Here is a 17,500-nt window from a genome sequence, read left to right on the forward strand (position 1 = left end):
GAAAAGGAGGAGGAGGAAAGGAGGAGGAGGAAAGGGGGAAAAGGAGTAGAAACAGGAGAGGAGGAAGAGGTGGCGGAGGAGAAGGGGGAAAGGAAGAGAAAGAGGAGCAGGAGAAGAAGAGGAGGAGGGAGGAGGAGAAGGAGGAGGACAAAAGAGGAGAAACAGGAGCAGGAGGAAAAGAGGAGAAAAGGATGAAGAAAGGAGGAAGAGGAGGAAAGGAGAAGGAAAGGAGGAGGAGAAAAGGAGGAGCAGGAAGAGAAGAAAAGGAGGAGCAGGAGGAAGAGGAGTAGTAGAGGAGGAGCAGGAGGAGAAAGGAGGAGAAAGGAAGGAGGAATAAGGAGTAGAAACAGGAGGAGGAAAGGAGGAGGAGGAAAAGAGGCGGGGGAGAGGAGGAGTAAAGGAGGAGCAGGAGGAGAAAGGAGGAGAAAGGAAGGAGGATAAAAGATGAGAAACAGGAGGAGGAGGAAAGGAGGAGGATGAGAAGGAGGAGAGGAGGAATAAAGGAGGAGCAGGAGGAAAAAGGAGGAGAAAGGAAGGAGGAGGAGGAGAGGAGGAGGAGCAGGAAAAGTAGGAGGAGGAGGAAAGGACAAGGAGGAGAGGAGGAGGAGAGATGGTTCAGTAGAGCTGGACTTCTTGAGGTCCTTCTTCATGGGGTGATGACCCTCAGAACTGACTTCAAAAAGGGCCCCACCCTTTGGATCCCAACACCCTGCTTCCTCCTCTCCCTCGCGTCTAACCTGCAGATCCCTGAAACGCATCCTCCTCCCTTCCAAGTTTTCAAGTCCAGCCCTCTGGTGGACTGGTGGCCACCTTCTCATCTAGAGACTCCGAGGTGGCCACTCCAACTCTACTTGGCCTTGTGCAAATTCCCCCTTGATCCACAAGGGGGAGCATCACAAGTGGATGTCCTCTGCCCGCATCCGCAGCTCTCCTGGTTGAATTTGTCCTCCCTTTCTCCTTGTGGTCATTTCTTTCTCTCTCTCTCTCTTTCTCTCTCTCTCTCTCTTTTTCCAGTTTGTTCTTCAGGCCTTTTCACTATTTGGCTCCTTGGTTTCTGATCTAGTGGCCTTTATCACTTCCCGTAACAACAGCTTTAGTCGTACACCCTCCTGCCTTTAAGGTGAGGCCTCCACCCCACCCGCTTCTTCCCTTCCCCCATGGCATCCTCTCGTGTCCCATCCCGCCTGGGTAACGCTTCATCCTTTGGGGCAGAGACTGGCAAGGCTTAGGGCTGGGTAACCATGGCAACTTGACAACCTGAGGACTTCAACTCCCAGAATTCATGCTGGCCCGGGAATTGTGGTTGTAGAGCCAAGGATTCCCCGTAATTACCGTATTTTTCAGAGTATAAGACACACTACCCTAAAAGATGGTGGAAATTTTGGTGTGTCTTATACAATAAATGGGTTCCACCACAAAACCGCGCTCGACTAAACCGCGCCTGACTAAACGCGTCTCTGATGTCATCAACAGGGCGACAACAGCGCGGAGACAGAAGCACGCTGTAAACCCTAAACCTAAAATTAATCCATAAACCTAAACCTAACCCCCTAAAGCTAATCCTAACTAATCCTAAACCTAACCTAAACCTAACCCTTAACCTAAGCCTAAACCTAACCTTAACCTAACCCTAACCCTAACCCTAACCCTTAACCTAACCCTAAAGCTAACCCTAAAGCTAACCCTAAACCTAACCCTACCTTAAGTTGAATCGGCTTGCTTTCAAAGCGCTATTTAAAGCGCCCTTCTTTCTCCGCACTGGCTGTTGTCGCCCTGTTGATGACGTCAGCAATGTGGTTTAATCGGGCGCGGCTTAGTCGAGCGCGGTTTTGACGGGTCAGGCAATAAATGTAGTCCCTCCCACCCACCGGTCCCCACCCTTTGGCCTCTGCCTGCCAGCAATTTGCCTCCTTGCAGCAAACATGGTGGTGGCAATAGGCTATGCCAATCCTTGCAGCCTGAAACAGCTGGTGGTCGGGAGGCCAATCCAACCGACAATCAGCTGCTTGTGCTAATCAAGCTGGGCTGAAATGGAAACACGCTGTTTGCTGCAAGGAGGCAAATTGCTGGAGGGAGGGGCAGATTTTTTTCTCCTTGTGCTAATCAGGCTAAACTGAAAGTGAAACCGGCGCTGTTTGCTGTTTTGCTGCAAGGAGGCAAATTGCTGGGAGGCAGAGGCAGATTTTTTCTTCTTGTTGTTTTCCTCCCTAAAAGCTGGGTGCGTCTTATACTTCGGAGCGTCTTATACTCCAAAAAAATACGCTAGTTTATTCCATTCTACCAACTCTTCAAGGCCCATTGTGAAAATAGCTGGTAATCACGTAATCTGAATTTTTATTTTGATCTCCTTTTGCTCAGTGATGTCAGGTTGAGTCCAATAACCGTGAATACTGATGACTTGCTCCCCAAAATGCAAAATCGTGAGCGTTCCATCCCTGGATGGTTTTTAAGAAGAAGCTAGGCAGTCACTTATCTGAAATAGTATAGGTTCTCCTGCTTGAACAGGGGGCTGGATTAGAAGACCTCCAAGGTCCCTTCTAGCTCATTCATTCTATTCTACTCTATTCTATTCTAAGCAAAATCTCCAAATTCTCACCAAATCACAATATCCTTTGGATGGCCGATTTCAAATTCCTAACCGCAGGAGACAATTTGGAAATAAATGTTCGCAACCAATCTCCTTAAGTTAGATTGATTGTCAAAAGGACCTCAACACCCAGAATCCATGCCGGGTGAGGAATTCTGGGAGTTGAAGTCCACAGGTCATAATGTTGCATAGTTGCCCACCCATTTTGGCTTCTCAAGTGATGCAAACCCAACAGATCATAGTTCAGGGTTTAGTAGGCAGAGACTGAAGCTGGCTCATTCTGGCTTGTTCAAGACACCATGCGATCAAAGATTGCGGATTATGGAACCCAGTTTCCAGCAGTAGACATTCTTCTTTGTAGTCCTCAGATCTGGGATGGGGTCAGTTCTGAAATGAGGAAGCATGCGAAACCACAGGGAAGGGTGTCTAGTAGGTAGGGTCCAAAGATGGTGGCCACCCTGGTGCAAAAGAATGTATACAACAATAAACAGAGAATGATGAGATTGACTTCATTCGTCAATGCCCATAAAATGGTGCAACTGACTTGTCAATATACCATAAAACAGTGCGATTGACTTGTCAATACCTATAAAATGGTACCATTGACTTCATTTGTCAATGCCTATAAAACAGTGCAATTGACTTCTCTTATCAATCCCCATAAACAATGCAATTGACTTCTCTTATCAATCCCCATAAAACAATGCAATTGACTCCTTTTGTCTATGCCCATGAAACAATGCAATTGACACCTTTTGTCAAAGCCCATGAAACAATGCAATTGACTCCTTTTGTCAATGCCCATAAATCAGTGCTATCCATTTTTTATGTCAACACCCGTAAAAAGTGGTAGTGCTGGGATTGGTGGCCGCCATCTTGATATTTTTGATCATACACCATGGCCAGCCCTGAACCTGGGCCTAATATGGGCCTCTCCAACCGCTCTTGGGCTCAACATCAGTGGTCCCCAAGCTGGCTCGGGGGTGGGGAGATGGGAACCGGGCCGCATGAGCAATGAGCTGGCATGCACGGCTGCACACACCCCACAGCCCGGTTGCAAATAAACCACGGTAGTGGGGACCCCCTGCTCTATGTCACTTCCCTTCCCATCATCACTGGCTTCTCCTGAACATTTTTCCTCTTCCTGGACGTAGGATGACATGCAGAGGCTCATCGACCAGCAGCTGATGGACAGGCATCCTAAGGAATGGAGCCAGACGATGATGTACACCCCAGCAGCCACGGAGCCAAGCGGCGTGCCCGGCCTTCGCCAATGCTGAAGCTCCAGCAGCAGGGCTCCGAGCCGGTTGGAGCCGAAGGGAGCCGCCTATTTTCTTTTTCAAGAAAAATTAATTGGAAGGGAGCGGTTCATTGTTTGCCCCGTATTCGCGTTGGGTTGGTGACGGGGAAGAGGGGAAGGGGGGGGCGGGGAAGGAGGTCAGGAAGGAAGGTGGAAAAAACTGGTGGCAGATGGTTCCTAAGTCCTAATCCTCGTGCAAGCTACTGCCAAAAGGCCATTCAGCGTTTAAGTGCAGCACACACACACACACGCACGCAGGCACACACAAACACACAGTCTGTGAGGTCCGTTTCACGTTTACAGACACCCTCGTCCGTCTCTTCGCGTTAATGGTGCAACAGGGAAGTAGGGTTTCCTGGGCCGCGTAACCATCAACTTTGCTTAGACCTCAATCTGGGTTTCCTCCTATAGGTAGTCCTCGATTTACATCCGTCCCGTTTAGGGGCCGTGTCCGAAGTTACGATGGCACCGAACAAATCGGACTCAGTGACCGCTTTTCTCACCTTGTGAGCGTTGCGGCGGCCCCAATTTGGTCGCTTGGCAACTGGCATTGGACTTAACGAACGGCTGTGCGGTTGCGTGATTTCCCCCATTTGTCACTTTCCCCTCTGGGCTTCCAGCGTGCATGGTCAACGGGGGAAGTTGGATGCGCTTAATGACGCAATGGTTGACTTCACAATGGTGGCGAGAAAGGTTCTAACAGGAGGCAAAGCTCCCTTAACGCCCGCCTTGCGGTGGAAGTGTTGCACTCCGCTGCAATCGTAAACCGAGGACTACCTATAATGGACACAGGGCCAGGATGGGAAGACTACTGGTTTCTGGCAGAGCGCCAACGCTGAAAGAGACATTCAAGTGTAGAAAGACAGAGATAAAAATTGGGGCAGCCTAAAAGAAAGAAGCAAGATAAGACCTAAAGATCTTATCAGCTTGCTGTTGTTCTCGATTGCCATATTGTCATCAGATGGAGATGACAATATTTGGGGACCTCCCAAAATATCTCCAGAAGGTGTTTGTGGGGGGACAGAACATCAACTGAGAAGACATTTTAGCACCTCCTCAGTTATCAAGGTCTTCCAACTGCCGTCACGGTGGTGTTTGCCTAAGATCTCATGAACCTGGGGACAACTAGGACCTGTGAGTCAGAAAACCCAACTCCTTCGAAATCTAGACCGGGTTTAATGTCCGTGCAGCCCCCAAGAGCAAAGGAAACCTAGTTAATAGCTAGCCTTAGAGTTGACGGAGGAGTCAACAATCAAAGGGTGAAGCACCTTATCGCTAGATCTGTTTTGCTTCTGGTGACGACTGAAGAGCGTGGAGGTTAGGGACTTGAACTCTTATTCCTTTGCCTTCTTTCCAAAACACCACCGTCCCGATGGGAAAGCATTTCAGGAAAACCTCTTCAATTCAAGAGAGCAGGTGTCCTAAGTCCTAATCCAAAATATGATGTTCCAGAAGCAGATCTCCAGATCTTTTTGGAGACCAGCTAAGCATTAGGCAAAATCTGGGAAGGATACTTCTTTATTGTCCAAATCCATAGCCCTCGTTTTCCCATCCTTAACTGGTCTATGTCATGGTCCCCTACTTGGCCTCATACACTACGGCGGAGGAGGGATTTTCATCCTCCCCAGGCTCCAGAGGCTCACCTTGAGTCTCCGGAGGGTGAAAACGGCCTCTCCCAGACTCCAGAGGCTCATTTCCGGACTTCTAGGAGGCCTCTGTATGGGCCCTGCACTTACTGGCATCCAAAACGAGCTACGAGGAGACTTATTCGGGGCCAGCCAGTCCTCGCAAGTACCAGTTCAGTGAACCAGATGTAAAATTAGCATCAGGTTCGCCTGAACCGGTCCGAATTGACTGAATCCCACCTCATCCTACTACCTCCAGGAGAAAGTTTCAAAAGACTCCAGGTTTTTCTCCCTCAATCTTGCCTCTCATGCTTCCTTCCAAGAGCCACCAGACCAGACTACCTGAACCCTACCTCTCCGGAAAAAAAAAAAGGAGAAGGGGGACATTTGGGGGTAAAACAGCCCGTTCGATCCGAGATCGCTCACCCTTGCGACAACTCGGTGAGAAGTAGGCCTCTCGGTTCTAGAACCACTTTCTTGAAGTTGATGTCTTCCAGAAATGTTGGACCCCTGTCCTATACAGGTTGACAAGGAAGGGAGCCTGGGTCGACACCTCTGGAAAACACCAGCCCTGAGAAAGAGGTGTTGGTTAGATCAGAAATCCAGTCTTCCTGTCTAAAAACCCAGAGTTAATATTTCATTATTAATTATTTTTTTATGAGGTAGCTGGGCTGGAAACAAACTTGACTGGCCCAAAACCACACAGGGAGCTTCCATGGTTGAGGTTGGATTGGACCTCCAAGCTTCTAGATCAGGCTCTTCATGTCTACACCACTCTGGTTTTAGGGTTGAGAGGGAGTAGTCTAATGTCTACTTCTGTAACCAAATAATGGCAAGACTAGGACGTGGATTCAGGCCCTCACTCTACCACACCAGCTCTGGGTGGTTTCTCCTAAAATTAGGAATAGCTCCAGCAGAGCAAGATCACCGCTAGTGAGGACCTTTTGAGAGGTTTAAGTTATAGCAATCAGAAATGCAACTCTGCAGATCTTTAAAACTAACATCACGTGGAGATAACTTCTCACAGCTTCCTAATTTAAGTTGCAAAAGAACGTAGAATGAAGTTGTTCCAAGGACTGGTAGTTTGAGAGGGACGCGGTGGCTCAGTAGCTAAGACGCTGAGCTTGTTGATCAGAAAGGTGATCGGCAGTTTGGCGGTTCGAATCCCTAGTGCCGCGTCACGGAGTGACTTGTCCCAGCTTCTGCCAACCTAGCCGTTCGAAAGAATGTTTAAAAAATGCAAGTAGAAAATAAGGACCACCTTTGGTGGGAAGGGAGCAGCGTTCCGTGCACCTTCGGCGTTGAGTCATGCCAGCCCATGACCATGGAGAAGTTTTCGGATAGCGCTGGCTCTTTGGCTTTGAAACGGAGATGAGCACTGCCCCCTAGAGTCAAGAATGACTAGTACGCATGGGTGAGGGAACCTTTACCTTAAGTTCTCTGGAGGAAAGTCACCAAGAAGTGTCCCCCTCCCTCCCTCCCTCCCAGTTGATTTAGACCAGAGCTTCTCCACCTGGCATGGTTGGGGAACTCTGGGAGTTGGAAGTCCAACATCTTCAAAGTTGCCATGGGGGGGGGAGGGAGGGAGAGAGAGAGAGGGGGAGGGAGGAGAGAGAGAGAGAGAGGAGGAGAGGAGAGACAGAGAGAGGGAGGGAGAGAGAGAGAGAGAGAGAGAGAGAGAGAGAGTGAGAGAGAGAGGAGAGAGAGAGAGGAGAGAGAGAGAGCCCTAGGTTGTGGGACCACGGGTTCTTTCTAAGCGAGGAGATCTTGCCTCAATGCTGGCCCTTTCTCAAGCTTTCCATGGGTATTAGGACTAGAAGTCCCAACCAGGGTGAAGGAGGGCGCCTAAACCAGCTGAGAATGCTAGATGCTGGAGAGCATCTCCAAGTCACTTTTGAATGGCTCGATTCATAGCATTTGCATTAAGTGGGGCCATGTCCTCCTCCAGCGATGGCTAAAGGTTTTGCCATCGCGTGCCTAAAGCAGGAGAGCGCAGGGGCGTCATGCGGGCATGCCCATACCCATAATTCTATGCACGCACCCCCCCTCCTGTGCATGCACGCATGATCCCCCCTCTGCCTGCTTTTGGCACAGGATGGCACGGTGGAACTGTTTTCATGGTTCCACACAAATGCGCGAACGACAAAAGCGCGCCTGACTAAACCGCACTGACAAAACCGCGCCGACGAATGAGCGCCAACGAATGAGCGCTACAGCGCGCCGACAGAAGCGCGCTGTAACCTAACCTAACCCTAAACCTAACCCTAAACCTAACCCTAAACCTTACCTTAACTTAAATTGCGCTTCTGTCAGCGCGCTGTTGTCGGCACGCTGTTGTCGGCGCGCTTTTGACATTCACGCTTCTGTCGGGTCACGGTTTTTCACCCTCCCCAGGCTCCAGAGGCTTTCTAGGAGCCCGGGGAAGGTGAAAACGGTCTCCCGCACTGCCCCAAACTTTCGGGTTGCCCGTAGGGCCATTTTTCGCCCTCCAGAGGCTTCAGGGAAGCCTCAGGAGGGCAAAAAACGGCCGAAAATGAAGGCTGAAAGGAGCTGATACGGCAACGCCTTGCGTTGTCATAAGTTAGACATCACGGTTCTCCTCTCTCAAGTGGACATGGATACAATTTTCATGGTTATCGTTAAGGTTAATTAAGCCAACAATACTTAGAAGGCGGCCTGGGGAGAACCAGGTTGGTTAGCACAGTGGTTCCACCACAAAACCGCGGTAGACAAAAGCGCGCTCGACGAAAGCGCGTACGTGACGTCATCACAGCGCGACGAAAACATTGCGCTGTGATCGGTAAATGTAAAATTAAAGCGAAAACCTTACCCTAACCCCCCAAACCTAACCCTAAACCTAACGCTAACCCTTAACCTAATGCTAAACGTAACCCTAAACCTAACCCTTAACCTAACCCTAAACCTAACGCTAACCCTTAACCTAACGCTAAACGTAACCCTAACGCTCTAAACCTAACCCTAACCCTAACCCTTAACCTAACCCTAACCCTAACCCTAACCCTAACCCTAACCCTTACCTTTATGTGAATCGGCTTGCTTTAATTTTATTTTTATTTCAATTTTTAATTTTTTCGTCATGCTGTGATGCCGTCACGTACGCGCTTTCGTCGAGCGCGCTTTTGTGGACTGCGGTTTTGACGGGTCATGTAGCACAGTAACATGTGCCATGGTTGCATTGGAAGCATTGCAACCATTTTCCCAGTGGCATCTCTAACCATGCCTGAAAAAGACCAAAAGTGACTTATTTGGGGGGGGGGCAGAAGGGGGAATTAGGATCAGGAATTATTAAAAAAAAAAAAATCAGCTGATAATATCAAGATTGGATCTGGGGTTTTTCCCAACCTGATAACTTTCTGGAACCCCATTTCTCAACCTTGGCTAAACCAAAGGGGTGAGCTTCCAACTTCCAGAATTCCCCAGCCCAGCATCGCTGGCAACAAACCTTCAAAGCTGTCAAGATGAAGAAATTCTAGGGCCGTTGTTGTGGCCCAGCAGTGGCCGGCTGAGCTGTCGGTGGAATCTGACAGCGATGAATACTATGGGACTGCCTGGAGGCTGAGGACGACTCTGTGGGGTGTTTGGAGTCAGAGCAGGACTAGAGAGGCCTGTTGGCCACCAGGTGGCGTCTGAGTCAGGGAGCAGTGAGGAGGAACAGAGGGAGGCTGTCCCTGATGTACGTATACGTAGGGCTGCGAGGAGGGGGAGCAGCTTTGGAAAAAGGGTCACAGAAGGAAATAGGAAACAGGTGGCTACTGAGTGGCCCCTCCAAGAGAGCTTATAGGTGGGTGATGAGAGGGGAATTTTGCAGGAAACATAGTTATTTATCCAGGAGTAGTGAACGTTTGAAGAAATCCGTGACTTCAGGCCTTGTTTTCCTAAGAGATAGTTTTCTGGGTTCCCAGCCAAGGGGTTGCCTACCTCCCTCCTTAGTCGTGGCAGACAGCCAAGCCGGTGTCAGTAAAGTTAGAGGCTTGGGACAGAACAGCCACAATGGCGAACCTATGGTATGCGTGCCAAAGGTGGCACGCAGAGCCATATTGCTGACACGCCACGTCAGCTCCGGAGCGCATGAGCATGCCGGCAAGCTGATTTTCAGCCTTCCGGAGGGCTGAAGGAGTCCATTTTCACCCTCCCCAGGCTTCAGGAAAGCCTCCGTAGCCTGGGAAGGGGGCGTGCACGCATGCACGGGAGGGTGGGGATCGCGCACGCATGTGCAAGTGGGCGGGGAGGATGCATTGGTGTGGGCCCACGTGCATGCGCAATAGCGTGCACACACACACACACACAATTAATTTTGCCATGCCATAAGAAAAAGCTCGCCATCCCTGTGTGCTAGGGAGTTGTAGAATTTCAAGGCCAGGAGTTTCTAAGTATTATGCAAAACATGGTGGTGGTAAGAGATTCTGGAAATTGGGGTGGGGAAATATTTCCTGAAATTAAAACACATTGGGTGCCAAATCGAGCAAAATTGGGAGAGAACGTGGGTTAAATTACCCCCCCCCCCCAATTTCCAGTTGCATCTTTGAGTACCTTAAAATTGTCCTTCGGGTATCTGGTTTGTATTTACAAGCTAGATTCTGTATTTGTCTTTGACAACTTTTATATACGGTCTTCCCTAAAAGTGTTACTCCCCTGAATTCAGAGGACGGCTTCCATCATCCACAGCTAACATGGGTTAATTGAGACTAGCCTGGATCTAATTTGGTGCTTCCTGAGCTGCTGATCTTCTTCTACTAAGAGTGGTCTTGGAGGTGTTGGATGGGTGTGGGCAATAGAGACCCAACATATATGGCCAATAAAACCGGGGGTGAAATCCAGCAGCTTCTGACAGGTGCTGGAGAACCGGTAGCAGAAATTTTGAGTAATTTGGAGAACCGGTAGCCAAACTTTTGAGTAGTTGGGAGAACCGGTAGCAGAAATTTTGAGTAGTTGGGAGAACCGGCAGCAGAAATTTTGAGTAGTTGGGAGAACCGGTAGCAGAAATTTTGAGTAGTTCTGACAACGGTAGCGGACATTTTGAGTAGTCCGAGAACCGGTAGCAGAAATTTTGGTAGTTGGGGAGAACCGGTAGCAGAAATTTTGAGTAGTTGAGAAAACCGGTAGCGGGAATTTTGAGTAGTCCGGAGAACCGGCAAATGCCACCTCTGGCTGGCCCCAGAGTGGAGTAGGAATGGAGATTTTACAGTCTCCTTCCACTGCCACGCCCAACAAGCCACACCACACCCCAAGGCATGCCCACAGACCGGTAGTAAGAAAATTTGAATTTCACCACTGAATAAAACATAACTCATCCATGGTACGCTCAGTAGTAAGCCATCTGAAATGATGGCTGTGTTCAGACAATCTCCTGACCCGGGGCTAATGGAACATGGCTTACTCCTTAACCCAAGTTAGGAGTTGACGCCACATGCTGAACTACAGTGGGATTGGCTTGGTTTGGGAGACATGTAGATACACACTAGCGACGGGATTCACTTACCTTTCCTACCGGTTCGCAAATGTGAGCGTGTGCTCGCTTCACTCCCACGCGCTGCGTCTGCGCAAGTGCACTGCTCGCGCATTACATCGGGGCGGGTGGGTAGAGCCTCCGCAGCTGCCGCTATCGATTCACCCGAATTGGCTGACTACCACCTCTGTTACACATGGTCTCTAGGAGAGATGCCTTTGAGTAGATGCAGTAGTACAATCAGAGATGGCACTAGGAAAATTGAGAGGAGGAAGGCGGTTTTTAAAAAAGAAAAGAAAATAATAATTGGATATCAGTGAAGGAAGCTGTGATCTTATGCCGTATGGATGATTGAGGAGGGGGCTTCAGACTCTTCCAATATTACTGATACCCCTCTCCCGCAATGTCAGCTACCATCTTTTGAGGTGGGAATAGTGTCATGAAAGCAATCACTGGGGGGGGAGAATGGAATTTGGGATTTATTGGTTGTTCATTTGTTACTTTCCAATAAAGCGGGGAGGTGAACCAGGGGGTAGAAATAGGTGGCACAAGCAGCAGTTGCCAGTGACCGTCGATCCCCTTCAGGTGAGCAAAGTCAAGAGGGGAAAAGCCAGATTCGCTTCACGTCCGAACGAGTCACGTCACCACACGGATGGGTTGGCTTAACGACAGTGGCAAATGCTCATCCCGCGAAGCGAAACTCGCTTAGTGGCGGCCTTGCTTGGCAGCGGAAAATTTCGGGAGTCGGAAACCTAGGGCTCTCCGTCAAGAAGTAACTTTGAAGGCAAGGTTGTGCGAACGGCAATCAGTTAAGAGAGGGCGTTAAGCCCGCACCAACTTCCTTCGCTACGCAGGGCTAAAGGGGATTCGCTTAACGACAATGGCAAACGCTGTTAGCGTGGCGCGAAACTCGCTTAGTGGGCGGCCTTGCTTAGCAATGGAAAAATTGGAGTTGGGGAGTCGAGGACTCTCCGTAAAGAAATAAGTTTTAAGGTGAGGTGTGCGAACCGCAATCACGGTTAGACAGGGAGTTAAGCCAACTTCCTGGGCTAAAGGAAAGAAAAACAGAATACACAGGGGGAAAATGCACCCAGATCCAGGGACTGTCATGAAGGCAGAGGGCGAGAGAAATCCCATCCTCAAAAGAAAGGAAATCCCTGCACAGAAAAACACTTTTGCTCCTCTCTTCTCTATTTTATTTTGTTTTGGGAAGGAGGGAAGGTTTCAATTTTTCAGGCCTGATACGGAGAAAATATTCCCGATTTGCACGATTGGCGGCTTATATCCTCTGCAATAGTTGGAACAAGGTTATCAGGCAGCCCTTAAAACTGTGCCCCTGGGAAGATGTAGAGGACTACATTTCCCGCTCCCTCCCCCCTTTGCCCTGCCTGCATGGATGTTGTTGGAATGCTTGGGAATGATGGGACGTGTAGCCCAAGAGGACACTGCCGGGGAAGAGGGCTGGGAACCGAAGGCGGCTTGGCGGCTGGCAAAGACGTCCCGAGCGAAATCCCTTGGTTAGTAGCCTGACTGGCACCTTCCCCTCTGCCAGAGAAAACTGGTTTGACTGGTCAGTGGGGAAGGGGGGGGTGGGGTTTTACTGGGTGGTGGTGGTGGTAGCGTGTGGGTGGAGGGAAGGAGGGGTGAAACAAGCACATCGCTGGAGCGGGCAGACAGAATGTTTATATAGGTCTGTGTACATACCAAAACCATATCGTAATTTTTGTACGTAGCAGTCCTGTTATAAACTGTACGGTTTTTATAAGATATTCTATAAAGGCATTATTTTAGTAGAAAAAAACAACACCCGGGTCTCCTGGTTCTTTGGGGGAAAACGGGGGTCTCAGGGAAATTAATCTGGATGTGATCAGGGTTGATTAGTGGCCCCCAAACTTTACGGGCAGCAGGCACTGGTTCCATGGAGCAGAGGTGCCGTGGTTTCATGCACAGCCTGTATCCCACGGATGGGGCTTTGATTATTCGCGTGGCCCGGTGCCGCTCCAGGATCAGGGGTTGGGGCCACCTGTTGTAGATGGAAAGACTGGGGTTCAGCCACGCGGTAGCTCAGTGGTTAAGACATTGAGCTCGTCGATCAGAAAGATGATCAGCGGTTCGAATCCCTAGCACGAGTAAAGGAGTGAGCACCTGCGACTTGTCCCAGCTTCTGCCAACCTAGCAGTTTGAAAGGATGTAAAAAACGCAAGGACAAAAATAGGGACCACCTTTGGTGGGAAGGGAACAGCGTTCCGTGCGCCTTCAGTATTGAGTCATGCCGGCCAAATGACCACAGAGGTATCTTCGGACAGCGCTGGCTCTTCGGCTTTGAAACGGAGATGAGCATTGCCCGTTAGAGTTGGGAACGACTAGCACAGATGTGCAAGGGGAACCTTTAACTTATCATATTTGAATCACAGTCTGACTGGGCTACTGAAGCGTCCAGGTGTTCGGACCCAGCTCCCCAAACCCTCCGAAGTGAACTCAAAGATTCCTTTATTAGGAGTGTCCGGCAGCCCTGCCAAAAAAATTCTCTTGCAGGCTAACAAGTCCGTCTGGCCATAAGATGAATAGTTGTCTGCTACATCTATATCTCTCCCCCCTGCCTTTTATCGCCAGAGCTAGAGTGGGACTTCACTAGTAGCAGTGCCTCTTCTGTCCCAAGGACTGGCCTATAGATTTCCACTGCTCTCTCTCCTCTGCCACATCTATTCATCTCCGCCCCTGCCTTTTATCGCCAGAGCTAGAGTGGGCCTTTTCTAGCAGCGGCGGCTCTTTCGGCCCCAGGACCGGTCCATAGATTTCCACTGCTCTCCTCTCCTCTGCACATCCGTACATTAGGCACTGGGCTGATTTTGTGCACGCACATATACATGCAACACACCACACACACACAAAAGGTTTTTCAGTTTCAAGGGTTGGTTTTTTAAAATTTAATTTAAACAGTTCACACTCTCTTGGAATTGTTACTGTAAGAAAAGAAAAAGAAAAGAAAAATCCGTGTTCCCTGCTACCTGAGGATCCGATTGCTACTTGTTGCCACATCAACTTAGCACGGGGAAAACTCACCATCGCACATAGGCAAGTGTAACGTGTTACCTGCTACCCCTCCGTTTACGTCCGCCCAAAAAGACAAAATCAGATTGGGCCAACTAAACTTGGAAATTAAACCGTGACCCGTCAAAACCGCGCTCGACGAAAGCGCGTACCTGACGTCATCAGCAGCGCGACGGAAAAAATTAAAAATAAATTAAATTGAAATTAAAATAAAATTAAGCAAGCCGATTCACATAAAGGTAAGGGTTAGGTTTAGGTTTAGGTTTAGGTTAAGCGTTAGGGTTAGGTTTAGCGTTAGGTTATGGGTTAGGTTAAGGGTTGTTTAGGGGGGGTTAGGGTAAGGTTTTCACTTTAATTTTAAATTTACCGCTCACAGTGCGATGTTTTCGTCGCGCTGTGATGACGTCACGTACGAGCTTTCGTCGAGCACGCTTTTGTCTACCGCGGTTTTGTGGTGGAACCAAATTAAACACCTGTGGCCTGCTTTTTGGGCAGGAAACCATAGTGGACAAACAAACTCCTTCCGGAAAGGAGCTCTCACTTCCCAAGTGTCGGATTTGGGGGGGGGGGCATGGGGGTCCTGCTAGGTTTCGACTGCCGGAGGCGAGGAGAAGCAAAACTGGAGCCCGGGAGGAAACTGTGGCAGATTGGCACCTTATTTTTAGTTGTTTTTTTTCCCTTCTTAATTATTTAAAAAGCGTTAATTATAAGTTCCCATATACAGAAATCATCTAAAGCAAACCAGTTAAGACATTTCACTTTCGACATTAGCACTGCTAAGGTGCGGCCCCTTCCCCTTCCCTCCCCCAACCCTGTGCACCGTCCACCGCACTCACAACATCTGGAGGTTACGTAGCAGCCCCCCCCCCCCGGGCGGACAGGCCCAGAGGGGACGTTGCCTTGGGAAGCCCACCACCCTTCCGAGGCAGAACGTGGGGTTCCCGGGCTTAGCAAATAGCCCTCCGTGCCCTTGCTTGTTCACTACACACAGCTGCATTGTTGAGAAAATGCCCGCCGGCGAGAATTGCCCCGATGCTTCTAGCCGCCACTGCCCAGCCGACGTCCAAACCCCCCACCCCCTTCTCGTTCCTCTTGACGGGCTTCCGTCGTTGCTGGTGTTCCTTCTAAATCAAGAGTTGCTCAGGGCCCGAACTGTCTCCGAGGAGGCCGGAAGTATCTTAAAAGTCCACAGCGAACCAGGCGGAAGAGGAAGACGATTCCCTTCGGCTAAGGGGGAAACTCGTCTCTTTTTTTTTTTTCCTTTTTTTTCTTTCAGCGGGGTGGCTGTTGCTACTTCCTGTCCAAAGAACAGCGGACGATAAATACCCGGGTTTTTGCTGAGCCTTTCCGGCAAATATTTTAAGTCCAAGGATCGACACTGAACATGATCCTGGTCATCGTCAGGACCATAACGGGGGAGACGCCCGAGTGATTTGAGGACCGGGTGGCTTTTTTGCCCTCTTGATATGCTCTGTCGGGCATCAAATTAAAAGCTGGTGATTATATGGTGGGTAGAAGCTCCTATTATATACCTTGTTTTAACCTAATCAGAACAACTATTCGGCTCTTCAGCAGCTAGAATCGGAATCGAGACGCAGGTTTTGTTCGAACTGACGAAAACCATCCAGCTATTCGTTCCCAAATTCTCCAGCTTTTGAAGGGGGGAAAAAAAATTAAGGGGAGGGCAAAAGGAAGAAGAATTGATCCCATCAGAAGCACATTTCTCTGTTCACACTTCATACCTGATACAAAACGAGACACTTATTAAAAAAAAAAAAAGGTGATTTTCGTTCTTGAAGTCTTAGAATAAAGACAGGAATACTATCAGAAGGGCAATGTGAGTTTTGATCCTAATTTTTTCCCCCCTCTGCCACGGAGGTTTGAAAGCGGGATCGTTATCCTTCTCTGGAAAGGAGGGAATTGATGGGCGGAGAAACGCAAAACAACTCCCGGGGGAATGTCCAATGATTCCAGAGTTTAGGGAGGGGGAAAAAAAGGGATTTCAAAAGATGGATCGCCAAGGATCCATCCTCGTTTAAAAGGCTCATGAAGACTGAAAAATAATGGTCTGCCAACAAGAGCCCCGAGTTTGTAAGGTTATTGGACTGTGTTTCTGGAGAGGGAGAGAGAGAGAAAAAAAAGCAAGTAAACAAAAACAGACAAACGACAAAAAAAGAAGAGTTCTGAACAATTCATGATTGGCGGAGTCAGAAAAGGCAGAAGCCCGAAGCGGGGGGTGCAGCTGGTTCAAAGCCCATATACATTATGTACAAAACGTTGAAGTCCCCTCTGTAGGCCAAGTCTTCCTTGTCTACTAGATGCTCTTCAAGAGGAGGGGGTGGAGGCAGGAAGAAAAAAAACTTTTAGGATGGGCAGAGTCCGGGCGTAACCTTCGTCCGTCCCATCCCCGTTCTTGGCACGGTTGAGGTTTAAGGTGCCTCCTGATCGAGAAGACGGCGGGAGCTCCTTTAAATAACGGCACGCGGGGAGGGGGAGGAGGAGGAGGGGGGGAGAGTCCTGGGGCACCGCTTGCGCCAGGCTGCGAGGGCGGGGCTGCCCGAAGGCCCAGTCTCTGCCGCCCCCGGAGGAGGAGGAGGAGGAGGAAGGTCATTAACAGCAACGCTTCTTCCGTTTACTGTTCTTTGTGAGTTTCACCACGTCGTTCTGTTGCTGCTGTTGCTGCTTGGCGAGGTTGTCTTTCTTCGCCCGAAGGACCAACTCCGTGATGCAGTTGAACATCTGGGGAGGAAAGGAGATTAAAAAAAGGAAGGGGAGGAAATTAGGAACGGGGCTACGGAGGCCTTGATTTCAGGCACTTGGAAGTGGTTGCTGAACTACATCTCATCGTCCCCCTGTGGCCTTATTCCCAAGTCGACCCTTGTTTCTTAGCTGTTCCCTTCGTCTGGCAACTCTGAGCAGGCACACATTGGGAACAGGCTCCAGCCGTTCTTCTGCCCCACTGATGTCCGAAGGCAGCTGATAACTGTCAAACAGCCCTGGCCTCATCTCTGCCTCCAACGCAGAGCCCTCGTCAGAGCCTTCCCCAGACTCCAGGACTGGCCCATGTTCCTCCCCAACCCTCCTCACTGTCCGACTCTGCTGCCAGCGCCACTGGCCGGCCACAACAGCTGGCTGGGGAATTCTAAGAGTTGAAGTCCACCGCTTTTAAAGTTGCCACATTGGACACTCCTGCCGTAAAGAGTTAGCGCCTCATCCTGTTGAATTTAGGAAGAAGCCACCCTTGCTGTTTGCTGCCTCCAAAGTCCTGAGGAGCTGGATTAGGTCTAATCCCACCTCGCTTGCCCTTGTGGCATAGCCCAGGGAGCCTGTTACGTGACCAGGGACTAGAAGAAGCCCCAACTGTTAGGGGGAATCGTGAGTGGAATAGGACAGAAAGATTGGGAAAAGTCTTGGCCGCCCCCAAGCTCTTGAAGCAAGACTGGTACTTCCCCCACCATCTTCCCCAATTA

General features: G+C 49.7%; 2 protein-coding genes across 2 annotated transcripts in view; one reads left to right on the top strand and one right to left on the bottom strand.

Annotated features, from left to right (window-relative positions):
- Positions 1 to 15,393, top strand: part of BICDL1 (BICD family like cargo adaptor 1) — a 51,532-nt gene extending 36,139 nt beyond the window's left edge. Inside the window, 4 exon segments of the mRNA XM_032229374.1 lie at positions 3,742 to 3,819; positions 3,822 to 3,982; positions 5,836 to 5,953; positions 15,307 to 15,393. Coding sequence (XP_032085265.1) covers positions 3,742 to 3,819; positions 3,822 to 3,982; positions 5,836 to 5,953; positions 15,307 to 15,393 — 444 coding nt within the window.
- The window catches only part of RAB35 (RAB35, member RAS oncogene family), a 24,331-nt gene continuing 21,541 nt past the window's right edge, over positions 14,711 to 17,500 (bottom strand). The window contains 1 exon segment of the mRNA XM_032229707.1: positions 14,711 to 16,769. Coding sequence (XP_032085598.1) covers positions 16,641 to 16,769 — 129 coding nt within the window. The 3' untranslated portion in view covers positions 14,711 to 16,640.

The sequence above is a fragment of the Thamnophis elegans genome, chromosome 13 (assembly GCF_009769535.1).
Source record: "Thamnophis elegans isolate rThaEle1 chromosome 13, rThaEle1.pri, whole genome shotgun sequence".
Classification (NCBI taxonomy): Eukaryota; Metazoa; Chordata; class Lepidosauria; order Squamata; family Colubridae; genus Thamnophis; species Thamnophis elegans.